Genomic DNA, 27,038 nt, shown 5'->3' with positions numbered 1-27,038 from the left:
AAGCACCTCCCAGAGAGTAATGTGACGGGGAGAGGTATGAGTATAATGCCACACAGTAAACAGTGAATATTAATAATTAATTGCACTGCCGGTACACTACACAAATACCATACATACTTAATTGCACATGCACCTGTTGTGTTGCTATAATGTCATGGGTGGGGGTGGGGTAGCATAAACATGCAGAGGTATAATAGGAGAACCCATACCAGGGTTTCATTTAGTGGGGGGGGGGGCTGGGGTTAACCTTCCCCTTAAAATTGTTGTAGAATAATGACATCATCACATTATTACTGTCTATGATGTGCAATATGTAACTAGATCTACTGTGATGCACTAGCATGTAATAGGGGGTGTGAGTATAACAAATGTGGGAGTGGCCAAACATTTTGCGGCGTGCGTAAACCTTCCCCCAATCTTTTAATCCTAGATGAAACCCTGCATACGTGCCGTTTATTTTCATGAAATCCCTGAAATGAAGAGGGGAACTAAAAGAATGTGTGTGGGCATGACTGTTCACTCAACTACATAATTATATCACATCTGTTCTTCAAATTCTGAGTGATACCTACATATCTGGCGGCATAATTTTTTACAGACAAATGCATCTGACTTGACAGCATATACCCGGTCACTATTATCATATCACAGAATTGAAACTCGTGCTGCAACTTTCAATGTCTATAGCATTTAGGCAAATATTGCGGTATAATAATTATATGAAAGTCTACAGGTCCTTTCTCTGACCGTGTGGGTGATATTTTATCTACGCCTAGTGTGCGCACAATACTCTGAAGAAATGTGATGTGATTTGACAGTGTACGTCCAACAATATCCATTTCTTAATTAAATTAAAGGCACTAAAAACAAAAATTATATGAATGATGTACGTAAGTCACAAAGTCAGTCACTTTAAAACTAGAGTCGAGTGTCATCGTCCCCACTCTCATCACTGTTACTCCTCATCTTTTTGTACTTTCCACCACCAGAAGCTGCTGCTTTCAGGATGCCAATCTCACTCTTTAGATGTGTGTTCTCGTCCTGCAGAATATACAAGAGCAAAGCCATGGCCGGCTATACGAAATGAAGAAGCTGTACCTAGTTTTATACCGGTAAGAAATATTAATAGCAATAATCACATTCATGAAAGAAGCTAATCTCTGCACACAGTGGCTCTAAAGGTGACGTGGGGGAGTCTGCATCATGACTTCTGAATACGATAATTAGTCTAGGGCTGCATCCAGGATTTATGGCTATGTCGTATATGTAGGTGGGGGCAAAGCCACCCCGCCGCTTATGCATTAACTAGGGGGTCGCGCATGCCCCTGGAGAACATTAATTTTGGCCTGAGATCATTTCTGTTCATCAGCTGACTGATAATTCCTCAAATGTGTCAAATGTGTTGCTGAGTGGTGTACGTAATTGCTTACCTGTTTTTAATGCTTGATACCTATTGCATATACACTCCTGATATCATCAACGACCTTGTGCTAGTCATGAGCCGAGTATCAAGTGATCTTAATGCTAGCAATTGTACACATACAGTATACAATCACTCTGTTTACCTAATCTACCTGATTTCTAGGGGGGGAGGGGAATACATACTGGGAGCGAATGCTCCCCCCGGCCCTCTATACAGCCCTGCATGATTACTGATCACACTTTAGCACACCTCAAATTCATCCATTTTGTCCTGAGCCTTGTGAAGGGCATGGACGACCATCTTTGCCGCCCGTTTAGCCTTCCCCAACTGGGTGTCAGATTGGGTCTTGCTTGTCAAGACAGCACCTGGAGGGACAGGAGGGTGTAGTGGTCATGGCTGTGTGTACTTAGTGTATGGGGGTATAAGAGTCACTGTATACAGCTGGTAGGTGGTAGTATACTACTACCACGCAGGAATTACATGAGCTACACGCTTTGTCTAGATACGAGGAGGGAGGATACAGGAACGTACTATTAATAACGTCTACCACACATAGCCGCTGTGCAAATAAATTCCATAGTAACTAGAGCACTAAAGTGCAAACCCTCGGCTGGTGACATGATAATAAAGAAACCAGAAGAGTGATAATGCAGTGCATGTAGCATGTATGACTAGCATAGCAACTCAAGAGCAATAAAACTAAACCAGACTGTAGGGATGCTGAAACATTGAGTATGTCACATGAGACATGCACTGTGGACTGGGATCACAGCAAAGAAGCCTTGAGTCTTAGACTAAGAGAAGTATGGCTCCTTCCAGGCTAGAGTATAGGATCCAGAGTCAGTCAACAACCAGTCACAATTCTACTTTCTTGGCCCTTATTCATGTTACGGGATCAATCAGCTGCAAATACCTAGTCAGCAGAGGTAGTAATTCTAGCTTTCTACTTTAGTGACCCTGTTCCATTGTTTCTGGTACAGGATCACGTCAGCTGTAAGTAACCCATGTGGAAAAATCACAATGTAACATAGGGTATCTCGAATAAAGGCCGCGTGTAGTTAGCAGCTGCCAACGGGCAAGTTTAGCTTTTGCTCGCTTTTATTCGACAAAGAAACTTTAACATCAAAATCTGCCACTATTTAAATCAAGATATTGTTGTGTGAAGGCTATCTATGCTGCAAACGCAGCGCTATGGCATCCAGGTGAGTAGAAAACCCCATCACAAACAAACACCGCTGGCCGTGGCACGGCCTCGGGTAAAAATCTACCACAGCTATTACACCAAACAAAGTCCACGACGTCATGCCTACCATTAACAATCCTGATAACTCGCCACAGTCTGAGGACAATAAGCAGAGCAGCTGCTTCAAAAGCTTCCTCTTGAACACTGCAATGTAAGGGTACAAATTGTAATCAGCAAGAATGCCATATCAAACAAATCACCTAATTTGCACTAATTATAGTTAGCGGAGAAAATGTTGCATTAATAAAAGCTAAGGAAGCTAAGGCCGGCATCACTTAGAGCAAATGTTGCGGCTAGAATAGAATGGAAGCTACGGCGTTAGTAGCTAATATCCTCCTGGTTACAATCACTCATAGTCTCACATTGAAGCAATGTCCAGGGTCCACGAGATGCATACGATCATTCCGTCAAACACCTCAAACTTGTGAGTGAAGTACTTGAGACGAAAAGCAACCATCTTTAAAAGAATCTGTAATGGGTACAAGTGTTCATGTATGAAAGTGGGGTCTGTACAAAAATAGGAAGGTGATAATCGACAAAGCACTGAAGCTCTATAAGAAAATACTACCCTAATTTGTGAGTAGTGCACACCCCCTGACAAGTAATCACTCATCGTACATGTATGCATTATGCATGTGCACATGTTAATGGAGATATTAATAAAATCACCTCAAACAAGAAGAGTGTGAGGATGAGAATGGAGAAGACATGTAGAACAACGGCAGGGTTTACTCCACTCATCATGCCCGCTGCAGAAAAGACCAAACGTTAGTCTCATGCCTACCTACATTTTCCTTATAGATTCAGAAAGTTTAATGAGTCGTACAAAGTACATCTAGATAAGCTATATTTAGCACGTATACAACGGTATTGCAAGGCGCTATAATATTGACGGAATGCTGTTAGGCAAAGGAGCCGCCTTAATTTTCAACTACATGTAAGTTCCATGGCTTAGCCTAACAAATTATAGATGTTTGAAGTTTTAGGCAAGCAGTTCACCAACTGAACGTACGTAGAAGACAAATGTATCTCCCTTCACTGAAGCCACAGCGACAAAGCTCACTATCTGCCCCCACATGTGTGGCCATACTGATGTTGATACTCTCCAGAATCATCCTGGCATGGGGTGGACACACTGCAGGCATCTGGTAGTGGCAGTTCTGGGCCTGTCCAATGATACCCTCTCCACTGCATGGCCGATTTTCTGTAGGGGTACACATACACACACAAATCAACACTTTCCATATGCACAAAGCTTTGAGACGTTATTTCACCTCAAAACTTTCTATACATGTAATTGCTGATCAGAAGAGGTCCGACATGCGTGCGCGAATCACTACAAGTTTATTGCTATGTCATTTGCAGTCATGTGATAACGTCCAGGCCAATACATTAGTACTTGTAGTGATTCGTGCACGCATGTCTGGACCTCCTCTGATTGCTGGCAAAAGTTACTGTAGCAGAACCTTACATGGATTCAGGGAAACATCATAACAGCAACTATAGCATGTTAATTAATTTACCGTGTCCATCCATACCAAATGTCACCGTACAGACACTGGGTACCACAAACAATGCATATGAAGAGGAATTGCACAACTACTAGTCTGTCTACTATATAAAAGTCACATGCAGCATGAATCTGTATAATTATGTACATGTACGATTGTACTCACCAAAAGCTCCAATGTCGAGCAATAGTTCAAAGATGACGATAAAGGCGTCCAGAGCCACTAGGATGATAATGACCAGGTGGAGCCAGTGGTTGTGCAGCACTGACTGCATACGGCCGCGCCACCTGTACGTGAAAGGTGCATTGTAGCAATACATTAATTAAAAGACTCTGTATGTACTGTGCAATACTTGTACTATAGTTAATCTACTGTACCTATCATAATCACCGATGCCCCTGGTGCATGCACACCAAGGATTACTTATTATGTGTACATTTGATTCTGAAAATGTTTATATCATTACAGAGTACTCAAACTAGCGTTTTGACTATCGATTGAGTACATACGTCATAAAAATTTAATTCTTACATTACAAATAGAGCTGCTACATACCTATACATGTATATACTCACGTGAGTTCCTCGTCAATGGACTCAGCCAGAGAGGCCACGTCATAGTTCTCATCCACACTGGAGGCGTCTGATTCACTGCTCACCTCCAACTTGAGATGGGTCTCACTGTTGCGGGGCTGCAGTTTCACTTGGGGCTTCTCTTCCTGCTGCTCTGCTTGCTGAAGCCTTACAGTACGTCGAGTCCTTCTTGTCTCTCTGGCTTTGGCCCGCCTCTCCTCCCGAGCTGTCTCTCGTTCAGGATCATCTTCAGTGACACGCTTTTGGTATCGAGTGGGAACTAGGGATTTGTATGATGGTGGGTCCGAGTTGCCATTTGGTGTAGGGCTGCGTGAGGACATTTTCGCATACTCAGTGTCAGCGGTAAAGGTTTCACTATCAGCCATTGTGTGTTTCCTCTGTACACAGATTCCTTGATCGGTTTGTGTTTCAACAACAAAGGGATTTGTAGCAATTAATACCAACGTAGCAGCTACACACGTTCTCCTCAAGGCAATCTAATCTATAGTAGACAGCAAAAGACAGCAAAGAGTACTTTATTTGCTGGTTAGCTAGACTCTTTTCTATTTATTTACAGTGAAACAGCCCTTATTAAATTCATGTGTGGGTGACAGGAAGCACCATAGTTGAGTCACAATTACCATGACCCACTATGAATATCGAATGTGATTATGTACAAGTTATCCACTGCATGCCAGGGCTAGGGTACGCACCATAAGGGTATATACCGATAGTAGAATACTCGCCTTAAAAGGTATTTTAATACGTATGGCTTCAATTTATCCCTTCCAGGAGGAATTCATAGGGAAACCAAAGACATTTCGCTGAATATGCATAAGAGAGTGCATGCAGCCTACATAACCTACTGTAGTGCCCGAAATATAATATGCGAGCATAAAATATTGCATTTTGGCCATAAGGCTAAGAAAACATTATGCGATTTTTATTTGCAATTAATTAAACGTCAATGTGGATTGTGCAGGCCTCGAATAAAGCCAATATAGTTGTGCGATACAAATGTATGCGATATGATAGGCGCTCTCATAGTTTGTATCACGCTTAAATTTCTAGCACTATGGTATATCAACACGTTACAACCTACATAATAAGCATTATGTGAAATGTATTAGGAGGAATTTATAACCAAAGGCATTTGCTGAATATGCAGCTCAACCTAGCCGCAACTAGCAGCTAGACTCAGAGAGTGCATGGCAGCCTCCTACCAGTATAGTATAGACAATTACTTACAACATGTTACAACCTAGACAAGGATTGATGATTGATACAACCCGAATATATCTTACCTTGCCTGAGACGACTGTAGCTAGATCTATACTAAACTTACTAGTGCAGGTGTCAGTATCATAAAGTATAGACTACAGAACAATTAATTATTAAAAGGTGAGAAAGATAAAAGTACACACTATCGTATTGTAGAGGATCATACGAAAATTAACTACTGCAGCTATACGAATACAACTTTAGTTATGTACACCAATGCAACGAGAAGAATATAATTTTAATATTATTTATGGTATGCATAATTAGGCACCTGCTAGCTCACCTTTTTGAGGCTCTGTCATCCACAATCTGCACCTCTATATCTGGCAGCTCACTATTGCCAGAGGGTACATCATTCACACCTGCACTGGCCATTCCAATGGATTCTACCACAACACTCACCCACCACTAGCTCACCACTAGCACTGTAGTAACTGGATCAGCAGAGGTGCTTCCTGTAGGGAGGGGCTATCTAATATCTTCTCGGTTTCCCAGCAACATAACATGAACATATGAAACAAGAAGCAATGTTCAACAAAGTAGATCTACCTTTGCAACCCCGGCCCCTCGAGCTTTCTTTCTCCAAGCGCCCCAAGCCACTTCCTAGAGATATTGAGGAATGGCTGCACGGACAGGAATGTTTGACTATAGATGAACAAACTCAGTGGCCCATTGAGTGTTGTTCTACCAGTATGACTCAGCTGGACAGTCCACTCCAAGGAGAGTGTCCCACCTTGTTTAAAGTTGATGGTGATGGTGACAAATTGTTATCACTCGAGGCCATCAGGGAGGATTTGGAGAAACACTCTTGTAAGTGCTGTAGCTGTACAGGATCGACGATAACTCAATGCGAGTCATTGTCCGTATTAAACTTTTGTCTAGAGTGCCCCATGCTCAAAACTAAAAAGTGAACTCCACACATTCGTATGGATAAATAACTATAATAAATTATGCAAGTCAGACAAAATGCTTCCTCTGTACCGTCTATTGGAGTTGAGGCGTACTCTTCTTAATGAACTCTACAGTATATGCTTGATCAGAGGCCGCGGCTACTAAATGTTTCATTTATTGGAAAAGAAAGAGGCCACTGTTCGAGAGAGGTGTTTAATACTTAGGCCTAACACATTCAATCACCTTTAGGTAGAATACCCTCAAAAGTTATTTTCACGTGCACAAACTCGAACTCTGCCATGAGAAAGTGTTTGTAAAGTATAACAAGCTGCTAGTACAGCTGCCACGTGCAGAAATGCAGCCTCAGATAGAGTCAAGTTCACTGAGGCTACTATTTGACAGCGGCTCACTAAAATTAATTTGTTGACAAAGGAGGCTACTGTTTGAGAGCGGCCTCTGATCAAGCTATAGGGAAACTATTAAAATTCTGTACGTGTATGCAGACTGTTGTATTTCCCAAAGTACTGTTTGGTCTTTTTCATACAGCATGGGACTCCTCATTCCTTGATTCTGTCGCTCTGCGTCTGCAGAAAGTGGAAGAGAAACTGGACTGGTATGCAAACAGGTTTATCTGTGATGGCCATCCACTGGCCATCGAAAGAAACAACTCTGAAAGCGTGGCTGGGGGACTCAAGAATATCACCAATAGAGGTGAACCGTTTTATATGTTTCAGCAACTCATTCAATTTTTATTGTTACAGCATTCTTGACTGAACTGTGTGACATGGACTTGATTAATTCAAGGAAGCTGACTTCTGAATTGGAAGAGAAAAAGGTTTAGTACCGTACCAATTTTTTGTTTTAGTATCTCCCCCACAGATACCATCACTGATGAATAGAGTTGTACCGAGTGGGAAAAAAGATGAAAAAACAGTTGATGTAAGTTAAGTTCATCGCTGTTAGTTTTGCTAAAATAATAACTCTTGCTTCATGCCCACATTGTAGGTCGTTCACTTCCCTGGATTTAGTAATACTCTAACACTGCCATCAAAAGTGGAGGCACTTTCTATTCTTGACCTGGTCACCAAAGCTCAGATACCAGTAAGGGTCTGTTATCTCTATAATCAACACGGCTTGTTGGTCTAGGGGCATGATTCTCGCTTTGGGTGCGAGAGGTCCCGGGTTCGAATCCCGGACAAGCCCAGTTCTTTTTTTGTTCACAATCCTTTTTTTATTGTTTTTCTCCCACCCTGCAACAGCAACAGTCTGCCCTATCTAAAGCATGGAGGAAATTCTTCTATAGTGATGCCTCCACAGCACTCCTTACTGTATGTAGTGTGTAGCACTTGATTCTAGTATTCATGATTATTATTATGCTCCACAAAACAGAATTCATTTTGGTGGATATGGATGAACTGCTTCAAGGTATTTCATAATTATGCTTGGGTGTTCATTGACCTAATTTCCATTCAGCCTGATCAATCTTTGCAAGCTGCTCTCTTTGATATCATCTGTGAGAACTTTGTCGTGCTCCTCACTGGTATTGACGATGGACAGAAGGACCCTGTTTTCATGGTGAGCTCTTGAGGCACTGTGCACGTTATAATCTTGTGTTTTCAGTACTACCCTGACTGTTTGTGTCAAGCTATCTACAGTGCATTCTGCCAAGCCTTTCCTGACTCAAACAAAGTCATTAACTCTGACAAATTCCTCGACTACCTCACCAATCTGATCTCAGAATGGATCACAGGTGCTGTTATATACACATACTTATTAACGCTCAAACACTCATTATATACCCACTAAATACTTCTAGCTCTCAGAGTCTCAAGCTCATAGTAGACAAGAGTTTAATGAAGTGTCTCGCTTATACGTGTCTATCTTTCAGCAAGTTACACTTCTAAGGCTACGTTTACGAAGAAACATCTGTCTCTCTGAATACATAATTATGCATGTTGTTAACTATTTTTTGGTGTTTTTGTGTAAATAGGAAAGTGCATACACATTGGAATTTTACCGTTTAATTTAAAGCAGGAACCGTTTCTGTGTAAACGTTGCCTTAGAGAAATACTTGCCCAGAACTCAATGTATTATCCATACTTTCCACAGGTATCAAGGTCGGTCCTGGTGTGTGGAGGAGATGGCCGCGTTTTCTGTTGGATCCCTATCACACTACCGCCTCCAGCAAGGGCAGACCGTTTTCTAGTGCAAGGGCACCGAACCGAGAGGATGGTGGGTTGAAATTTGTCTAATGTACACCAACAGACACAGTGATACTCCTAATACATGTAACTATTGTAGGCACAGTGGTACATTCACTATAATATGAATGTAAATTCTATCTCCTATAACTATTGGCCGCAAAGAACATGTACTTCTAGAGCAAACACATAAATCTAGCTTGCCGATAATATTTAAACATGAATTTAACATGGACGCATTATTAATTTCCAGTTATGTCCCTCTCCATGCCCACGACTCCTAACAATTTGTCATGGCAACAGTCACGACCAGGCTATCAGTCTCAGAGCTCAAGAGTTCAATTTCAACAAGCCAAAGATGATAGCAGAGATTCAAGGTAGTTACATTGTACATGTGTGATAGTGTGGAGTACCTATTAACAGCAGTTGTTGGTCCGAAATTTGAGCTAAAGTGCCTTGGTTCATCTAGCTCTCTTAGCTGGCCATGTAAACGCATTTGTGCGTATTATTAATCAGATATTCCAGGTCACAATTCCTGGGCATTTATATACATGTACATGTATGTCGTCTCTGTACGTGTAACATTGTTTCATTGTTTCAGTACTATAATTATAGCTAAACTTCTGAGATGTAGTTACTGTTTACTCGAATGTCATCAACTCAATGTGCAGTAGTACTGGTTTCAGACGTCTGATGAGTGGTACTGAGTCTAATCCTAGGGAAAGCCCCTCTCGTTCTGCTAGAGCTCAGCCTCTGTCTAGGTGGAGGGGCTCAGGCTCACAAGAGAATGAGGTGAGTATTAATTTGTTAACCCGAGGTGCGTAGGCGGCCATAATTGGTGTACTGTGTTAAGGCGAGGATTATGTAGTCTGTTGGTTGTCTGTCTGTCTGTCTGTCTGTGTATTCTATGTCTGCTCACCTGGCTACCATAGCGTTGAGTTTACAGCATGAATAGCCTCAAGTTATATTTACATACAATAAAGCTCCGTTTATCCAATTTTAGCTATGACTAGGGCTATGGCTAAGTAGCTAAACACGGCTTTAGTTTGAGGCATGCTATTACACATGTACATGTGCACTACAGCCATGTTGAGCCCTATAAATGTATAAACATAAACCACAGGTCTGAATTCGCACCAAGCATCCCTCCTTAATTGTACAATATTATTGCATAGTAAGGCGCTTAATTGTTTTGTGAGAAGAGTCCCAGTGCATGTCAGGTGACAAATTTGTATAATAAATAGTCTTTTCTTTTGACAACTGCTGTGCATGATTTCGGTCTGAGACTCCTGCGGCCAGTGCATGTCAGTGCAATTATTATTTGTACTTGTTTTGCTGACCCTAGTCCCAATGCATGTCTAATCTATTAACCATGCACCACTGTCGTTTTTTTCATAGCGTTTAAATACACATTTTTTGGCATCTGCATGGCTGTTATGATTTATCTAGGCACCAGAACAAAATTTACTGTGATGAGGGCTTGCCGCTACTATTTGGGCTGCGCCACAGAAATAAATGTTAGTAAGTAACTAGCTACGTAGATCTAATAACATACACATATCCTTTATTGACCTGGCTATTGCTTTTTTTTTGTTTGTTTTTAGGCCAGTCCTTAATTCCCAACAGTGTGTCTTCATCTTCTTTCATATCACTACTTCTTGCAAAATACATGGTCCCAGTATAGCCCTCACGTGAAGAGTACTCATTTTTCCTCCTGTGTGGGTCGTTCGTAGAACCACATCGGAAAGCATCATTGCTGCGAGCTATTTGCAGTAGCGTTTCGAAAGATACTTCATTTTGTAGCTGCAGTAAAAAAGAGGGCATGTTTGTACATTCCTGACACCGAAGTTATTATTTTACCTGTACATGTCCTGATGCACGACCATCAACAGTTTCAGTGTCGGGTGCCGGTTTAATGTAGCAACATAGTTGTCCCATAGCTGTAGATACTGATAGTATAGAGAGAATTTGTGAAGGGGTATACTATATTGACACTTTTATAGGCCAATGGTGAGTGGTTGTTTCCCTAGGAATGCCCCCATTGTGCTAAGTTCAGGCATGCAAAAATTCCCTGGGAATTCCCCCAGGCAAAATTTAATGTGTACAATAAAGTCATGCTAAATCTTGCCTAGGGGATAAACCCTTACAGGGCTTTGCAGAATCTTTGCAATATCCACAAAAAAGCGTTTTGCGTTGAGTGTTCCTTATATGGTTATCTGTGGTCAACCATAAAGTTGTAGATCTAGTCAGCGTGGCACTATTCTACTAGCCTCGTTCCCAGGCCTTACTTTTTCTTGCTGTTGTCACTGTTCATCCAGATCCCATGAAAGACATAGTGAGGCAGCAAAGAAAAAATGGGCGTACAGTTAAGAAAAAGTAAGGCCTGGTTTGGGAAATCGCGTGATCCACAAGGATTTTTATGAACGTGGGCGATATGTAGCCCACAATCATGACGTAAGGTATTCTCCCATGCATTCAGAGTTAATAAGACTGTACTGAGACAACCACCAAGCTGTGCTGCAAGTCAGATCAGAGAACCAACATGGCCAGCTCTGGTGGCAGTAGCTACCTGCTATATGATAATGATGACTAAGCTATTCTTGATCTATACTATATAGACTATAGCATGTAGAAAGACACAACGTGATAGAATCTGAACACACAATCTAGACTAGTAGATCATCTAGCTAAGCCTAAGGTATAGCTAGCTATAATTATAGTGCTTGCAAACTTCCAGTTCCAAGTCCATGTCCAGCTTGCTGCAGGCATCATAGATCTCTGTGTGGGCAGTCCAACATCTCTAGCTTAGCATGCCCACGCTCATTTTCACCCTTCTACCACCCTTCTACCCTCACGCGACTTCCCGATACAGGCTCTCCTTTTTCCTAACTCTACGTCTATTTTTTTCTTTATTCCTCCAATTAATACCGTATTTTATCTCATTGAACGATTAATACAGTATTTTATCTTATTGAACGATTGTGATAAAGAACAAAAAAAGGAGAGCCTGTGTAGAGGCTACTATTCTACAAATGAAGATTCTCAGCAACACTTTGATTAGCCTCGATCCCAGGCCGCTCTTCCTCGAAGAGAGGGCCTGGTATCGATTGTTTGCGCATGCGCCACCTATTACCCAGAAAGTGGGTAATTCGGATACTATTGTATTTGCTCAGTAAAACAATGACGTCACAACGAACGGAAGTGGATTGAAGAAAGTGGATAGAAGTGTGATTTGTGAAGGTTTCTAGCCCGTGTGATAGCATTCTAATAGCTACCCTTAGCCTACTATGTTAACAAAGGACTCACAGCCTGCAACAGTGTGGATAACAATCCTCTGAACGGAGGGAAGGCGGACAATAGCCTATATGGATAGGCCACGCCCATCTGACACTAACCTTGGTGAAAGTCGACTCTATCAGAAAGAAATTGCTGCTGTAACTAATACAGCTCTGTCTCTAGCTAGCTAGCTATATAGCTCTGTGTCTGACTTTATGAAGAGTATTCTTTGTCTGTATATGTTATTCAGGATATAATTCGGGTAAAAATTTAGTTTAATGGGAAACATTACGGGAAAATTATCCAATAATTTGGCGCATGCGCAAGTATGCGCAAGCAGTCCCCGGCCATAAAAATGGGGGGACGGGTTTCAGCCCTATCTAGCATTCGTTCTGCTGCAAAAGGATTTTCGTCCCTAGTAGTATGACTGATGGTAGTGTATTCCAGATACAATGGGAATAATCTCTGGGTTTTCCCCCTATAGGCAAGATTTTAGCATGACTTGTATAATATCAAGGGCTTGCTAAATCTTGCCTGAGGGAACAACCCAGGGAATGTTCTTACACCTATTAGTATGCATCCTCACCATAACTTTAATCACTCAAAACTGACCCAGTCCACCCCCACTCACATTGGTCCTGGCCCGATATTTGAGTGTGTGCGGTTCAGCATTCTGGGCCGAAGTCCTCTCCTCCATCACTTCATGATCCGGCACAACCTAGTGGACCTTGACACTCCTCCCGGCCCCACCATCAGCAGACGACAGGTGAAGGAATTGCCACGCCCATGTGTCGGGTACAAGGATCTCTTGAGAAAATCACAGGAGGTGTCTGATAACAAATATGAGCAGTACAAGAGGTGAGAGAGTGATGCACTGCATGATTCAGATGTTTGTTTTGGGCAGCATAATAATGTTCAGCTCATAAATGTACCATTGTGCTAGAAATACAAATGCGAGTCTTTTTGAGCTAATTATTAAGGCTATGAAAGTGTGATTTATTCAACGTAATCATCATAATTATTATGCCTCAAATTAATTATCCATTTTGTGCTAATTATTATGCAAGATTGTAGCTGCTTGTAAATAGCAATTAGTTTGTATATCACAACTTAAAAAAATTTCTAACTAACAGTATTACAGTTTGCAGAACTTTATAATTATATACCAGCTAGTTATGTTATTGGAAACGACACTTGAACCTTTTATTGTACAGAGATATTTCTAAGAGTGTACAAGAATCTGTCAGCTGTCAGAAGCATCACATCGCAGAGCGCAAACAGCTAGAGACGTAAGTTAATTTCTTGGGTTGTTTAGTTAATGATCTTTACCTATTTCCCACTGCAGACAAAACCAAAGAATACTGTCTCACCGTCACGAGGTGGCTATTCTGGCCGAGAAAATACTATCAAAAAAGAAAGCAGAACAAATTAATCCTTAGCTAGCATAGTACAGTAGAATTTTCATCAATGTGCTGTAAAAAACAGGGGATCTATAGTCACAGTGGCGCCATAATAAGGATACTCCCATTACATGTCTATGGGCATGCCATACATTTTTCCCATAAGGGCTGTAAACTGTACAATCGTACACACACATTCACTTACTGCAGGCTTATTATGTTTTCACAATTGTTAATGGCAATTGAAGATGTTTAGATGAACAACGGAATAAAGATACAAGGTTGGGATAAATGAGAAAACACAAAACTGGCACTTCAATCAACTCCAGAATAATTAGGGAAAGATTCATACAAAACGTAGAAGATCTACAAATGAAATGTAAAGCTATTTAAAACTATATTATATGTGCAAGGCTAACATGCACACATCTTTATAATAAATTTAACATTGTCTGAAACAGAAATTTAAAAACAGCCTGGTGACATGCACAATTATGTATAAAAGTAATATTGCTAGATGGATAGGGGTATCAGTGTTAAATAACCTTTACCATAAAAGTTTTTGTTCTAGAGCACTACGCAGCACCCTCCCTTTTTGTCCTTTTCTGTTTCTTCTCTGTTCTTTTCTTGTTGAGCTTTCTTTATTTCTCTAACGAGCTCATGGAAACATTCGTCGATGGATATCCGAAGTTTGGCCGATGTTTCGAAGAACGGACACTGCAGTTGTCTTGCTAGCAGCTCTCCCTCTCCATGTGACACCTCACGCTTGTCTGCCATGTCAGACTGGGTGTGTGCGTATGGGGGGGGGGGAGGAATATCATTTTGGTTCCAATACAGTACAGGTACATCAGTGCTTGATTAGTGACAATGTGTCAGTTCCAGAGCAAGCTTCGAACAGGCCTCTTAATAATTTACACCAATCCCACATGTACATAACATAATCTTCTATGCTTTTAGGAGAGATCACAATTTGAGCGTAATTACATGTGAGTATACAAACTCAAGTTTTCAAACTTGACCATAATTATAAACACAGATTCCTGTACATGTATAACCGTAGTTGTTTTGGGAAGTGTCTCAACTGAAGGTATTTACTACTGCTTTCAGTATACCTACTAGCTGTAACACCTGGCCATGCACAGCTACGTACATTGTACATAATTATAGGCATCATTATTATACTGTCTGCAACCGCACATGTACACTGTTTACACTGTTTACATGATGATATTTGTATAAACTACACAAAAATCAATGTTAAAAATTACAATAATTATACGTAAATCAGATAAATTATCCATTCTCACCTTGTTTCCTACTAGAACGACTGGGACGTGTCTGTCGGTATCTTTCACTCGTTTGATCTGCTCACTGATCTTGGACATTGGTACGAACGTTGTCCTCTCGATAAGCGAGTAGACGAGCAGGAACCCTTCCCCGTCCCTCATGTACCGGTCCCTCACTGCACTGAACACCTCTTGTCCGGCCGTGTCGAGAATGTCCAGACCTACCACCTCGTTATCTATCTCCGCATCAATACGGTACGCATCCTCTGTGTAGGGGAAAGGTACAATAGCACATGAAGTGTCAATACAACACACACCATCTGCAATATAGGAATCCACTCTATGCTGCAATTGTCTTACATGTAACTACCTTATTGTCTCTCTAAGATAATTACAACAAACAAAACACATGCAGAGTAATGCTGACACATACGTGTACAGTGTGACAAGTGCTTGTTTAGTAGTACAGCTACAACCATGATTACTACGGCACTCTAAATACACAAGCACCCCAGAGTGTTACTGTTGGAATCATTGCCACAATGATGGTGGAATCTGAAAATCTCAGTAATTTGTACACTTTAATAAAATTAATTATAATAATTAGTGGTATACAATTTCAACAGAGAAAGACAACTAGCTTGGTCTTTCTCATGGGAAGTTGTCGGGAAATGTGAAACTATCATTAATTAGCACCATGCAGTCCTGTATACGTCTTTGTACTGGTTTTATCCACAGTTAGTGTTCCCACGGAATTAAGGTGGTCTAACACCACTTTCAATGAAACCTTCCAATACAGGCAGGCACACATACATGTACATGTACAGTACAGTACAATTATGTATTAACCCTTGACACTAATAATTAGATTGTATACCACACACACTGAAAGAAAGCTAGAAAAATCTCCCTCAGGATAGTCATGTATCTTCGGCACCTTGAGACCAGCTAAACTGGCTACTCACTAGTGGCTAAATGTCAGTTTGTGCTACCAGTAAAGGCTACTTAATAAAACGCAGTCATATAGACTACTTCATACATGCACAAGTAACTCCCACACTGGTAAGGAATATTCCAGGCTACAGTGTTCATCAATAATGTATGCAGTGTTGGTATGATCTGGTTACTATTGTAAAGGGAGTTCAATCAAGCACATTACTGCTTTGCTTGGTCACCTAATTATCTGTGCCCAAATAAGACACAGGACAATCCTAGTACTTCACACTAAAATGAAAACATTGTGATTATGTACAAATGTCAAGCTATAGGCTCACTCACTGTTAATGCACTCAACTTAATACGGGTTGTAACTATAATAGGATGATTGAATTATTATTTGCCAGTCAAAGGGCACTATCTAACCGTCACAATTAGGTACCTAGCCTAAAATGGCAAATATCCCGGGGAACTCCCTATAATACCTACCCCATCTCGGCAGCTATTTACTATGCACCGTACAATATAGCGTAGAATACCTCCTTTGTAGCCAAACTATACAGCTGGTAACAGTTTTTGTAAAGAGATAAACAAACAAAGACAAAGAAGTGCCTTACCAATAGTTGGGTCGTAGTCCGCAGCAAACACGCTACTTGTGAACTGGATTGTGATTGCTGTGCGTGTGTGCATAAACAAGAGAGTTAGGATAGGGAGAGTGAGTTGGCATTCATACACAATGAGGAGGTGGCTACTAAAAATAAATAAGTCTATAAATAACATTACATAATCCAAAGAACACTGTATTGGTTCAGTACACACACATACATGTACAGTCATGTACACTGTATATTACTGAACACAGGGGCATATATGCAAAAGGAAATTTTACAAGGGCATGCGCACAAGATAAAAAGTCAGTTTGCAAAAGCAACGCTTCTACAAAAGTGGTACAAATTCTAAGCTCCATACTATTATAAATTAATCCTCCATTGTAAGCTAGACTATTTAAGTGAGGACGAGGAGCTCTAGTATAGTGGTGTTAACAAAGCTGAATTGTGAAGGTATACATACATGTACTTATAATTATGTACTGTAGTATATAAGTACTGTAATATATAGAAGCACTGATATGGTGTGTATTTGCACACATGTTGTGGCTGATGAGCGTACAGGTGTGCAGTGGGAGCAACAGCTGACAGCACTGCAACCTCATCAAGGCAACACTCGGAATACCTACAACACACTACACTACACCTGTGTTTCTGTCTACACAGTTGCTTCAAATCACTAAACACTGATCACACCTAAAAATAACTGCTAAATCGCACATCTATAAACAATTGACCAGTTTAGATACATTTGTATTGAATCATTGCTGATGTGTGTGCCATACAAGCTATACGTTGTAGAACACACACAGTCTTGTAAGCATACACGAAAATTACAAGAGTTCAACAAGGAAGCAACATGCATGTGGTCAGTTCCTTTATAAAGGCAAATTACATGCCATGAAAGTGAACATCCATATACTGAGGTAGTTTACACGCCCAAACACCGAATGAATACTTAGATCACTATAGAATTAGTATCAGAGGCCTGTGTGTGTGGTAGTTGTAATTGGTTCAACTGTATCGCATACCAGAGAAACTACCCGCGACTGAAAGACACGAACCGTCTCATTGTTGGGGGCAAATAGAAGCCACTGCGTACCATGTCATTATGCATGGAAGTGAAATATTAAATATTAAAGGGTGTTGTAAGAAGAGTAATAAAGGGGAAGACAACTGTCCGAGCAGAGGCCACAGTGCAGATACAGGAAATTACATGCACAACTGTACGTAGCAAATATCACCAAATAGGTAGTTGTTGACTCTAAGACAAAGACCAAAGGACGTGGAGGTGGACAAAGGTACATTCCACAACACATTAACTTACCTAGAGCAATCAAATTAAAAATCCACAGCAATAAATCCACAGTGATTTATAAACAAGAAGTGTGATTCAATATTTAATACTCACCTGATTTCCCTACGCCTCCTTCTCCTAGTACTACCAGCTTGTAGTTGACCATCCTGCCTCTATGTGTGTGTGTGTGTGTGTGTGTGTGTGTGTGTGTGTGTGTGTGTGTGTGCGTGTGTGCATGCGTGTGCGTGTGCGTGTGTGTGTGTGTGTGTGTGTCTACATAACTGACTAGTTGGCGAATTAGTCAAAACAAAATAAACACCAACATTGTATGAATGTAAGTATACAAAAACGTCATCAATTTTACGCCATATTAGCAACACAGCCATTATGTACGACTGTGCATGAGAGGAATGAATCCAACAAACATAATTACGTGTTGCTTGGCTTTAGAGGAGGGGCACACCACAGAAGCTCAAAACAATGCACCACTGGTGACTCATAGTCTTGGTAACCTGACCTCACACTACCACATCCTGTCTTCAATTTGCTCAGTACACAGAGAAACAGGAAACCATGCACAACCATTGACAGGCCTCTCTTTAGGTCACACAATAAGTACGAATAGTCATAATTATGTTTGACATCTCCCATTGAAGGGGGAGGGATCTAGTGTCAGAAGTATTTGTAAGTACGGAAAATCTATTTAGCGAGTTACCATGACAAGCGACATGTAAACAAACAAATAAGGCAGTAAAGATTTACACACGTGATTCGCCACTTTAAAACTGTGAATATCAAATACTAATTATATTCATTTGCTACTGAGACATAATAAATTGCTCTATTTATAAGTGAAGTAGCTGCGCTATAATAATATTAACAACGCTATAATGCTACAAAGACAAGCACAAAAGCATTAGGGAAAGGTGTTAACGGGTACTAAGACAGCACAGCTGTGTACATTGTACCTACATAAAAGCAATAAGCTATCACAGCCTCCTATTGGCAGCTGAGTAATTTTGGAGTTTCCACAAAAATCAATATACAAGCATGCTCTACTGAAAAAAAAGCATAGCTATATATGGGATATTATAAATAACAATACATGTAGTCACACTAACAGTAGGAACTCAATTGTGAAAATTAGAAGCCACAGTCTGGTGTTTCCATAGTGAGGATCTTACAATCAATTACCGACATACATGTAATGCAGAACTAGCAACTTACATTGAGACTCAAACTTCAGCTAAGTTGTTAGAATTCATTAAATAAAAGATTGGGCAAAGAGTGTAGTAGCCATGGCAATACACTTATACACTAAGCTCCCATTAACAACATTGTGCCCAGTACTGGCAGTGACAACGTGATACACACCCAATAAGGCAATACAGACTATAATTATACAACATGAAATAATTCATGTGCATTCATGTGCATGCATGCTAATAAAGTACAGTAAGGGAGTTTTGTTTCATGATAATATGATTTGTATTCGTATTATTAAATTTGGTTGAAGAAAATACATTCCTACAAGGATAGGCTAATAATGCAGAGACGAAGGCTAAGAGGAGGGACAGCAACACAGACACAAGCCACAAGCAATGCTGTGGGCAATACAGTCAGTCACAGCACTACAGTCACTACAGTCACACATGCACACAGTCACACAGTCACACAGTCACACATGAACACATCAATCAGTCTGACCACTACAACACCACTCAGCCTAATCACATTTACATGAACACATGACAACTGGATATACTACAGCAGGCAGTACACAGTACACTGCCATGCTGCAAACCTGGGGCATTTTGTGGGGTCAACAGTCACCTAGTACCTACCTACCCTCACTGGCATTCTTGATTGGATTTTTAAACAAGTAAAAGTGGAGGACAATGATTCTAAACAGGCTACTTGTAGCTACATGATTACAGTACATTCACACCATATACTGGTACATGGTGCGTACGCCTGCAATTTGCTTTGTTTTGTCTAGGCATCAATGAGGCACTTTACACGTACAACTCTGACAACCAACATATACAGCACAGAATAGCAGAATAGTACTCTCGACTATGTACACTTCTAGCTGATAGCTTTCTTGATATCAATCTGCCATATAATAGTACATCTAGACAGCATGCTTTCATATGTCTGGCCAATTAGTTAGCTGGCTAGCACTGTGATGCAACAGCTAGACTAGACTAGACAAGTAGCTGACTGAAAACAAAGTTAGCAAGGAGAAAAACCATTCAAGAAGGTACTACATCAAACTAGACAATACATACCTCTAAGATGTATCTTTCTTGGTGATCAGTAGTATAGTCTAGTAGAGCACTGCAGAATTTCAGTAAAAAGCAGTAGCTAGCCACAAATTGTTTATTGACCACACCCGTACCCAAGGAGTGGTCTGTTTACAGCTCAAAATGCGCGAATACAAGCCGCCCTTTAGTCCACAGTTTGGTGATTAAATTTTGGAAATAACACTTGTTATTTTGACCACCTTTTCCCAACACCTCTTTACTGTACTCCAGTTAATCAGTGCAAGTGGACTGTTTTGCAAGATGAGTGCAGAGCTCAGTTATGTGCAGCTGAGAGCAGCCAGTGAAGCTAGAGAATCTGTAAGATAGTATATCCTAATCCGTAGTTGCTTAATGTTGTTGGATGTTCCCTAGCTATATAGCTATGTACCCATGATATGTACTCTAGGTCGTATGCGATTAGAATATAAAATGCCAGTTGTTGACATTTCGTATCAAATATGGATCATGAACACACTCTAGTACAGTTGTATCGTAACGGTCATTTTTTTTCTGGTTCCTATGGCAACTGTGTTTCTTGCACCCAGGAGGAGCTCATGTTTGAACAGAGAAAGAAGAGCCTCCTGGTACTCATTCACCATTACCTGCTGGACGAAGGGTATGTTCTAATTTTTTATATTTTTATCTAGCCTCTACACAGGCTCTCCTTTTTCTGTTCTTTATCACAATCGTTCAATAAGATAAAATACTGTATTAATCGTTCAATGAGATAAAATACGGTATTAATTGGAGGAATAAAGAAAGAAATAGACGTAGAGTTAGGAAAAAGGAGAGCCTGTATCGGGAAGTCGCGTGAGGGTAGAAGGGTGGTAGAAGGGTGAAAATGAGCGTGGGCATGCTGAGCTAGAGATGTTGGACTGCCCACCCAGAGATCTATGACTAATAAAACTTTGCCTGCAGCAAGCTGGACATGGACTTGGAACTGATCTACTAGTTATCTGTTCAGATTCTATCAGACTATCACCTTTTCTTGTGTCTTTCTACAGTCATGCTATTATAAATTATAGTCTACTGATAGTATAGATCAAGAATAGCTTAGTCATCATTATCATATAGCAGGTAGCTACTGCCACCAGAGCTGGCCACGCTGGTTCTCTGATCTGACTTGCAGCACAGCTTGGTGGTTGTCTTAGTACAGTCTTATTAACTCTGAATGCGTGGGAGAATATCTTACGTCACGATTGTGGGCTACATATCGCCCACGTTCATAAAAATCCTTGTGGATCACGCGATTTCCCAAACCAGGCCTTACTTTTTCTTAACTGTACGCCTATTTCTTTCTTTGCTGCCTCACTATGTCTTTCTTATGATTTATGGATGAACAATGACAACAGCAAGAAAAAGTAAGGCCTGGGATCGAGGCTAATTTTTATCATGCCTCGTGTAAGTTGCAGATATGCACTTAAGTGTGCTACCGTACTTATTCGCTTTAAGGCGACCCTCCAAATATGCAACACCCTCAATCTTAGGCAATTTTCTGACCTCTAAAAATAGCGACTGCTGCGTTGACAATTATTTTTTTATGTCACGTCCTAAATAGACAAACCATACCCTCGATTACAGGCCGCTAGTAATTTAAGCGGCCTGTAATCGAGGATAGTAGAGCTACCTCCAATTAGATGCGACCCTCTAAATATCAGAGGAGGTCTGATATGCGTGCACGAATCACTACAAGTTCAGTGCATTGATGTCATTGCGGTCACGTGATAACGTCCAGGCCAAATGCACTGAACTTGTAGTGATTCGATCGTGCACTCATGTCGGACCTCCTCTGTCTAAATAAATATGCGACACCAGGACTTCAATAATTTTTCAACCTAAAAAAACAACCTCTGGCTTCGTTAAAAGTGTCGCCTTAAATCGAATTAGTCTAGTGTGCTGTACAGTGTCCGATCTGTATTTTATGGATTAGTTTTTGGCGTGCCCACAGGTTTCTGGACTCTGCACAAGCCTTGCTGAGGGAGGCTGGCTCCTCTTTAGCTCAGCTAACTGTTTGTGACAACATTGACCTACCAACCATACTGCAGGTACAATTATGTCACTCACTTAGCTAATGCTAAATGTGATTTTTGCTGCTGTTGTAGGAATATGAGAGTTACTATTTTGTCAAGTTTAAGAAAAACCCAAAGATTGTCAAGAAAATATCACAAATCAATGGTACATGTACATGTACATGTACATGGCACATCCTATATTAAAGCTGTGTTTTCATTCAGACCTCTCACGAAACGCCAGTAGAAGTAAACCATGTCACAATAAAAGGTTTGTACAGTAACCATTAATAATGGGAAGGATGTACATTATCTAAAGCAACCTTTGTCAACTGCTTCTCTTCTATACGTACGTAAGGAGGTCTCAGGCGGCCAAAGTGCATAGTGTCAATATGCACAATAATCTGTACACAATTCGATTCCTGTAAAGAAGGTATGTACTAATTGTCCATACACATTTTCTGGGAAGAAATTTGTACCACAATAATTATTAGCCTCTACCGCAGAAAATGATAAACACACTGTCTCTTAGTCATGTCAGTGTAATTTTAACAGCTCCAAGGGCTCAAGCACGATCTCGCTTCCGCACATCCCTGCCGATGGGTGTGGTCAGGGGCATGGCCTGGTGGGAAGACGCCCACACAGTGACGGCAAGAGGAAGGAAAAGAGGAAACCACCAGCACCCACTGTAAGCCCTCACTCAGTTATAAGAGGTAGCCCCAAAGGAAGGATTTCACCTAGCTACCATTTCTCCTTGTTTCCAAAATTAAGGGTTACATGTAAGTCCTGAACAGTAGCTTTTATAGTTTTATGCATGTACTGCCTGAGCAGTTCAATATTCTATAACACTTGTGCATTAACCTACTGGTTGGTGTGATTTCACATACACTGTACATGTAACCATGGCAAACCACTTCACTAGCTTGCCACACTTTCACCATCACAGTCCTCATCTTCCCACTCCCCACCTCCGCCCAGTCACTCTAACTCACTAGGGGACCTCGGACTCACTGGATCAGCGATAAAGGAGGAGAAGAAAAAGTCCAGCAAGCCTGGAGTGACTAATGTCCGTGGAATCATTAATGATGTGATTCGTGACGCAAGTGCTGAGATTGGTACTGTGGGGCCGCAGGTAATAAGTTTTCCTTACAGTGTGTCTGTCCTTGAGCTTGTGAATGATCCGGGTTCATCCTATGAGAGTACACACACGTACATGTAACCTTTGGTGCACCATTAGTATGCTTTATTCATTTTGTGCAATTAGCTTACAGTGCACTCTTTGGTTCTGATCATCATCTGATCATCATTAGGATCATTGAAACAAAAAATTTATACTAATAAGCCTGCATCTGCAGGCTTATTAGTATACATTTTTTGTTTCAAGATTGTCATTAGGATCATTATATGCATGCAGTCTTATTAGGTTATAACATTTTTCTTACAGGATCGACTGTTAAAGCCACTGGCTGGGTTTTCGGGCTACAACGGTGAACTGAGAGACTTAGCCGCAGTCATATCCAGAGTAAGTGTTTTTGTGTTTAACCAAGGGAGAAGCACCAAAATCAATCAGTAGCTCATCCTAGTGGCCAACAAGTCCTGTACTTTTGACAAAGTGAAGGCCATTTTAGTGTTGTCTAAAATTCTTTGACTGCCTGGCTACCAACTCAAGTCTCTCTCAGTGTATGCCTACTCTAATCAACCATCAATCCTGCAATCGTATTGGTTAAGCATATCTACGCTTCCACCATAGGATATTTATTCTCAAGACCCCAATGTTCACTGGGGGGACATAGTGGGACTGGATGCTGCCAAAAGACTTGTCAAAGAGGCCGTCGTTTATCCCATCAAGGTAAGCTACTAATCCCCACACTTCATTACCGCTCTGTGATAATTTTTATTTATGGCTTGCCATACTGCAGTGTATGTGCAAATTATCATGGCATTTTTAAAGGCTCGTGTATGATGTACACATTATTTTCTACTTGTAGCATGATGTCATCAATCAAGTATGTCTCTCATGATACCGTATTGTGTAGTAATTACATGTACATGTATATGGTTGTCATATGAATGCAATGTATGCCCCTGTCACAGTACCCCCAACTGTTCACTGGGCTCTTGTCTCCCTGGAAAGGACTCCTGTTGTACGGACCACCCGGTAAGTATGTGTAGTATATTTTGTACATTGTGATTGTGGTTTTGTGGTTGGCAGTTTGCATATGCACATGATTTATCGTCCCTCTATGTGTTAGTTGGCAGCTTTTCTATTATAGATCCACATGATTAACCCTACGGCTTACGTATGTGCAGGCACTGGTAAGACTATGTTAGCCAAGGCTGTGGCCACAGAGTGCAAGACCACCTTCTTCAACATATCAGCCTCCTCCATAGTCAGCAAGTGGAGGGGTGACTCTGAGAAACTCGTCAGGGTACATACTACTTTTAACAATCTCCGGCGCAGCAGTGATTGTTCTTTAATTGTAAATTTACCCTGTCATATAACCTATTGACAGGTGCTGTTTGAGCTGGCGCGTTTCCATGCACCTTCCACTATATTTATGGATGAGCTGGAGTCAATCATGGGGCAGAGAGCGGGCTTTGGATCAGCTGGGTAGGTTATATATGGTTTTCTTGAGTGCGAAACCCAGGAGTGGGTACGGTACTGGTACGATGGTTGTACGAACAGCTATCAGGGTTGGTAATATACTGTACTCCATGCATAATTATACCATTTAGGTGTTACCAGGAGTACGTTAGGATTCTTAATGTACTCTTGGTGTTACTGTATGCAGATAATTTCCTATAATTTGCACTAAACCCTTGCTGCAGATTGCTATCCGTGAATCAACCAGGTTGTGTGTGTGTCCCCCCTTTACGCTCACTGTTTGTGTATAATTATGTCCTTGTGATACCTTCCCCTGCTGTAATTATTCAATTTCCTTCCTGTTCCAGTGGTGAGCATGAGGGCAGCCGGAGGATGAAGACTGAGCTGCTGGTTCAGATGGACGGTCTGGCAAAGTCGTCCGACCTTGTATTTGTCTTGGCTGCTTCCAACCTTCCTTGGTAGGTTTACGTGTCATATAGAGGTGTTGCACATATCACAATCTCTGCTAACATGTATATAGTAGACTCTCGCTATTCCAGCTCTCTGAAGTACGGCCACCACATTATACCGACCATTTGGTTTGGAACGGATTGCTAGCTTGATCTTTATTGCGCAAATCTCGCCTTGAAATGTGACCACTCGCTATTCCATAATAATTATACTGGTTAGTTTTGGCTGCCCCAAACTAGGTTTTTAATGTACGCGACCAGATATGACATTTTGGGTGTGGTTTGGCAGATAAAATTGTATTACACAAAAATATAGATCAATTATCATTTCACTATCCTCGAGACAGAACCGTAATTAGATTCGAGGTAGAGTCGCTTTTCAGCTGCGGCTATTTTCTGAAATGCAGCCACCTTGCTAATCCGGCCAAACTGCACTGTCCCAAGGGTGATCGGATTAACGCGAGTCTACTGCATGTAGCTTCAAAAATGTGTGCATATTTCTATTATGCTTGTTACTGTAAACTCATCCTTACAACACCTCCTTTGCATCCACATGCAGGGAGCTGGATCATGCCATCTTGAGACGGCTAGAGAAGAGAATATTGGTGGACCTCCCAATTGAGAGTGCTCGTGCTGCAATGTTCCAACACTATCTCCCCCCGTCTCTTTCACCACCCCCTCTGTCCATATCGTGTGATGTTGATCACAATAGAGCAGCACAGGTGTGTACCAGAAGAGGTACGACATGTGTGCGCCTGTTTTGCTGAATCAGCATACTCATACTTCAGGCGCGCACTTGTCGTACCTCCTCTGAGTGTGTATATACCGTATAGCGCGAAATTTTAGAGGGGACTAATTTTCACGGATTTCGTGAGTTAGAATTCTACACGAAAATTGTTCTTTAATTAGAATTACCTGCTATCATGCAAATATTTAAAGGCGTGGCTTCCGGTAAGCAGTCATTCCGTGAACATTGTGCCACGAAATGGCTTTTAGAGGCCAATCCACGAAATATAAGTGCCTCAAAAATTTCGCGCTATACGGTACATCATAAGTAACTGCTTGCTTTAAAAGCCTTTTGTGATACTCGTGATACTCATTACATGTACAAGCACTGTGACCAGGCCATCGCACGATTGTATAGATACAGGTTCTGTAGAGTGATGATTTTGATTAGATGATGCATGCACATTACAGCTCACTGAAGGCTACTCTGGCTCGGATATCAAACTGGTTTGTAAAGAAGCTACCATGCACACAGTGAGACAAGTTTTTGACAAACTTGAAACCATTGAAGAATCTTGTGGAATATTGGAGAACATTACGATAGAGCCTGTTAGAACGTGCCATGTTGAGGAGGCCATTACTAGAACTAAACCTTCAGCAAGACTTTTAGTTAGCAAGTATCTGGAGTGGCAGAAAGAGTACGAGTCAGTGTGATAGGTTGCATAGTCATGTATATGTATTATAGCTGCTATCACGGATCGATAATTGTCACAGTTAATTTTGGTCTGCTAATACATTTTGTAAAACATTCACAACAACAATGTAACACTAGTACTAATTCATACTATTTTTTCGAGAACAGAAGAAGTTATGCGGTATATACATTATATTAGACAAAGCTATGGAAACTTAGACAATGAAAAAACGAATTGAGCTATACATGCCACCATCACTTTTTGCAAAAATAAATTGCCGGTTCCTTGTTTGGTAATGACACGCCATGTTAAAGAGTAGGTTT

General features: G+C 41.0%; 4 protein-coding genes and 1 non-coding gene across 5 annotated transcripts; 3 read left to right on the top strand and 2 right to left on the bottom strand.

Annotated features, from left to right (window-relative positions):
• Positions 1 to 820: 820 nt before the first annotated feature.
• Positions 821 to 6,473, bottom strand: LOC135338842 (uncharacterized). The gene is made up of 9 exons (XM_064534923.1): positions 6,314 to 6,473; positions 4,753 to 5,076; positions 4,343 to 4,464; positions 3,679 to 3,870; positions 3,336 to 3,415; positions 3,029 to 3,135; positions 2,734 to 2,810; positions 1,673 to 1,788; positions 821 to 1,041 (listed from the first exon to the last, which is right to left on the bottom strand). Exons 1-9 carry the CDS (start codon positions 6,403 to 6,405, stop codon positions 919 to 921), a joined length of 1,233 nt encoding a protein of 410 aa, XP_064390993.1. The 5' UTR covers positions 6,406 to 6,473; the 3' UTR covers positions 821 to 918.
• Positions 6,474 to 6,515: 42 nt separating this feature from the next.
• LOC135338839 (protein FAM227B-like) lies at positions 6,516 to 14,034 on the top strand. Its single transcript, XM_064534920.1, has 15 exons — positions 6,516 to 6,840; positions 7,468 to 7,632; positions 7,683 to 7,756; positions 7,801 to 7,860; positions 7,927 to 8,022; positions 8,181 to 8,249; positions 8,311 to 8,346; positions 8,395 to 8,496; positions 8,542 to 8,671; positions 9,031 to 9,153; positions 9,376 to 9,499; positions 9,794 to 9,914; positions 13,015 to 13,256; positions 13,613 to 13,687; positions 13,744 to 14,034. Exons 1-15 carry the CDS (start codon positions 6,543 to 6,545, stop codon positions 13,835 to 13,837), a joined length of 1,809 nt encoding a protein of 602 aa, XP_064390990.1. The 5' UTR covers positions 6,516 to 6,542; the 3' UTR covers positions 13,838 to 14,034.
• Positions 8,053 to 8,124, top strand: Trnap-ugg (transfer RNA proline (anticodon UGG)). Its single transcript has one exon. It is a non-coding gene; the product is annotated as a tRNA-Pro (tRNA).
• Positions 14,028 to 20,354, bottom strand: LOC135338849 (ras-like protein rasB). The gene is made up of 5 exons (XM_064534931.1): positions 20,217 to 20,354; positions 18,040 to 18,098; positions 16,638 to 16,694; positions 15,106 to 15,350; positions 14,028 to 14,581 (listed from the first exon to the last, which is right to left on the bottom strand). The coding sequence occupies exons 2-5, from the start codon at positions 18,089 to 18,091 to the stop codon at positions 14,366 to 14,368; spliced, it is 570 nt and encodes a 189-aa protein (XP_064391001.1). The 5' UTR covers positions 18,092 to 18,098; positions 20,217 to 20,354; the 3' UTR covers positions 14,028 to 14,365.
• A 43-nt stretch (positions 20,355 to 20,397) lies between these two features.
• LOC135338840 (katanin p60 ATPase-containing subunit A-like 2) lies at positions 20,398 to 26,927 on the top strand. Its single transcript, XM_064534921.1, has 15 exons — positions 20,398 to 20,549; positions 20,777 to 20,847; positions 22,180 to 22,276; positions 22,334 to 22,406; positions 22,466 to 22,511; positions 22,796 to 22,928; positions 23,187 to 23,372; positions 23,685 to 23,762; positions 23,991 to 24,089; positions 24,335 to 24,398; positions 24,551 to 24,669; positions 24,754 to 24,851; positions 25,193 to 25,303; positions 25,854 to 26,016; positions 26,492 to 26,927. The coding sequence occupies exons 1-15, from the start codon at positions 20,493 to 20,495 to the stop codon at positions 26,732 to 26,734; spliced, it is 1,638 nt and encodes a 545-aa protein (XP_064390991.1). The 5' UTR covers positions 20,398 to 20,492; the 3' UTR covers positions 26,735 to 26,927.
• The last annotated feature ends 111 nt before the right edge of the window (positions 26,928 to 27,038 follow it).

The sequence above is a fragment of the Halichondria panicea genome, chromosome 7 (genome assembly GCF_963675165.1).
Source record: "Halichondria panicea chromosome 7, odHalPani1.1, whole genome shotgun sequence".
NCBI lineage: Eukaryota > Metazoa > Porifera > Demospongiae > Suberitida > Halichondriidae > Halichondria > Halichondria panicea.
Note: the sequence above shows the minus strand (reverse complement) of the source record. Positions and strands in the feature narration are given on the sequence as shown.

What these genes read in the sequence shown, in the direction of transcription:
- LOC135338842 (XM_064534923.1), bottom strand. Translation starts at nt 6,405, where the DNA reads ATGGCCAGTGCAGGTGTGAATGATGTACCCTCTGGCAATAGTGAGCTG. An exon ending in GCTCGACATTGGAGCTTTTG is followed by an intron (nt 3,871 to 4,342) that starts GTGAGTACAATC and finishes GTACCCCTACAG; the next exon opens with AAAATCGGCCATGCAGTGGA. An exon ending in TCACACTCTTCTTGTTTGAG is followed by an intron (nt 3,136 to 3,335) that starts GTGATTTTATTA and finishes TACCCATTACAG; the next exon opens with ATTCTTTTAAAGATGGTTGC.
- LOC135338839 (XM_064534920.1), top strand. Translation starts at nt 6,543, where the DNA reads ATGAAACAAGAAGCAATGTTCAACAAAGTAGATCTACCTTTGCAACCC. An exon ending in CAAGAATATCACCAATAGAG is followed by an intron (nt 7,633 to 7,682) that starts GTGAACCGTTTT and finishes TTATTGTTACAG; the next exon opens with CATTCTTGACTGAACTGTGT. An exon ending in AAGATGAAAAAACAGTTGAT is followed by an intron (nt 7,861 to 7,926) that starts GTAAGTTAAGTT and finishes CCCACATTGTAG; the next exon opens with GTCGTTCACTTCCCTGGATT.
- LOC135338849 (XM_064534931.1), bottom strand. Translation starts at nt 18,091, where the DNA reads ATGGTCAACTACAAGCTGGTAGTACTAGGAGAAGGAGGCGTAGGGAAA. An exon ending in AGGAGGCGTAGGGAAATCAG is followed by an intron (nt 16,695 to 18,039) that starts GTGAGTATTAAA and finishes ACACACGCACAG; the next exon opens with CAATCACAATCCAGTTCACA. An exon ending in GGACTACGACCCAACTATTG is followed by an intron (nt 15,351 to 16,637) that starts GTAAGGCACTTC and finishes TCCCCTACACAG; the next exon opens with AGGATGCGTACCGTATTGAT.
- LOC135338840 (XM_064534921.1), top strand. Translation starts at nt 20,493, where the DNA reads ATGAGTGCAGAGCTCAGTTATGTGCAGCTGAGAGCAGCCAGTGAAGCT. An exon ending in CATTACCTGCTGGACGAAGG is followed by an intron (nt 20,848 to 22,179) that starts GTATGTTCTAAT and finishes GCGTGCCCACAG; the next exon opens with GTTTCTGGACTCTGCACAAG. An exon ending in GCTGCTTCCAACCTTCCTTG is followed by an intron (nt 25,304 to 25,853) that starts GTAGGTTTACGT and finishes ATCCACATGCAG; the next exon opens with GGAGCTGGATCATGCCATCT.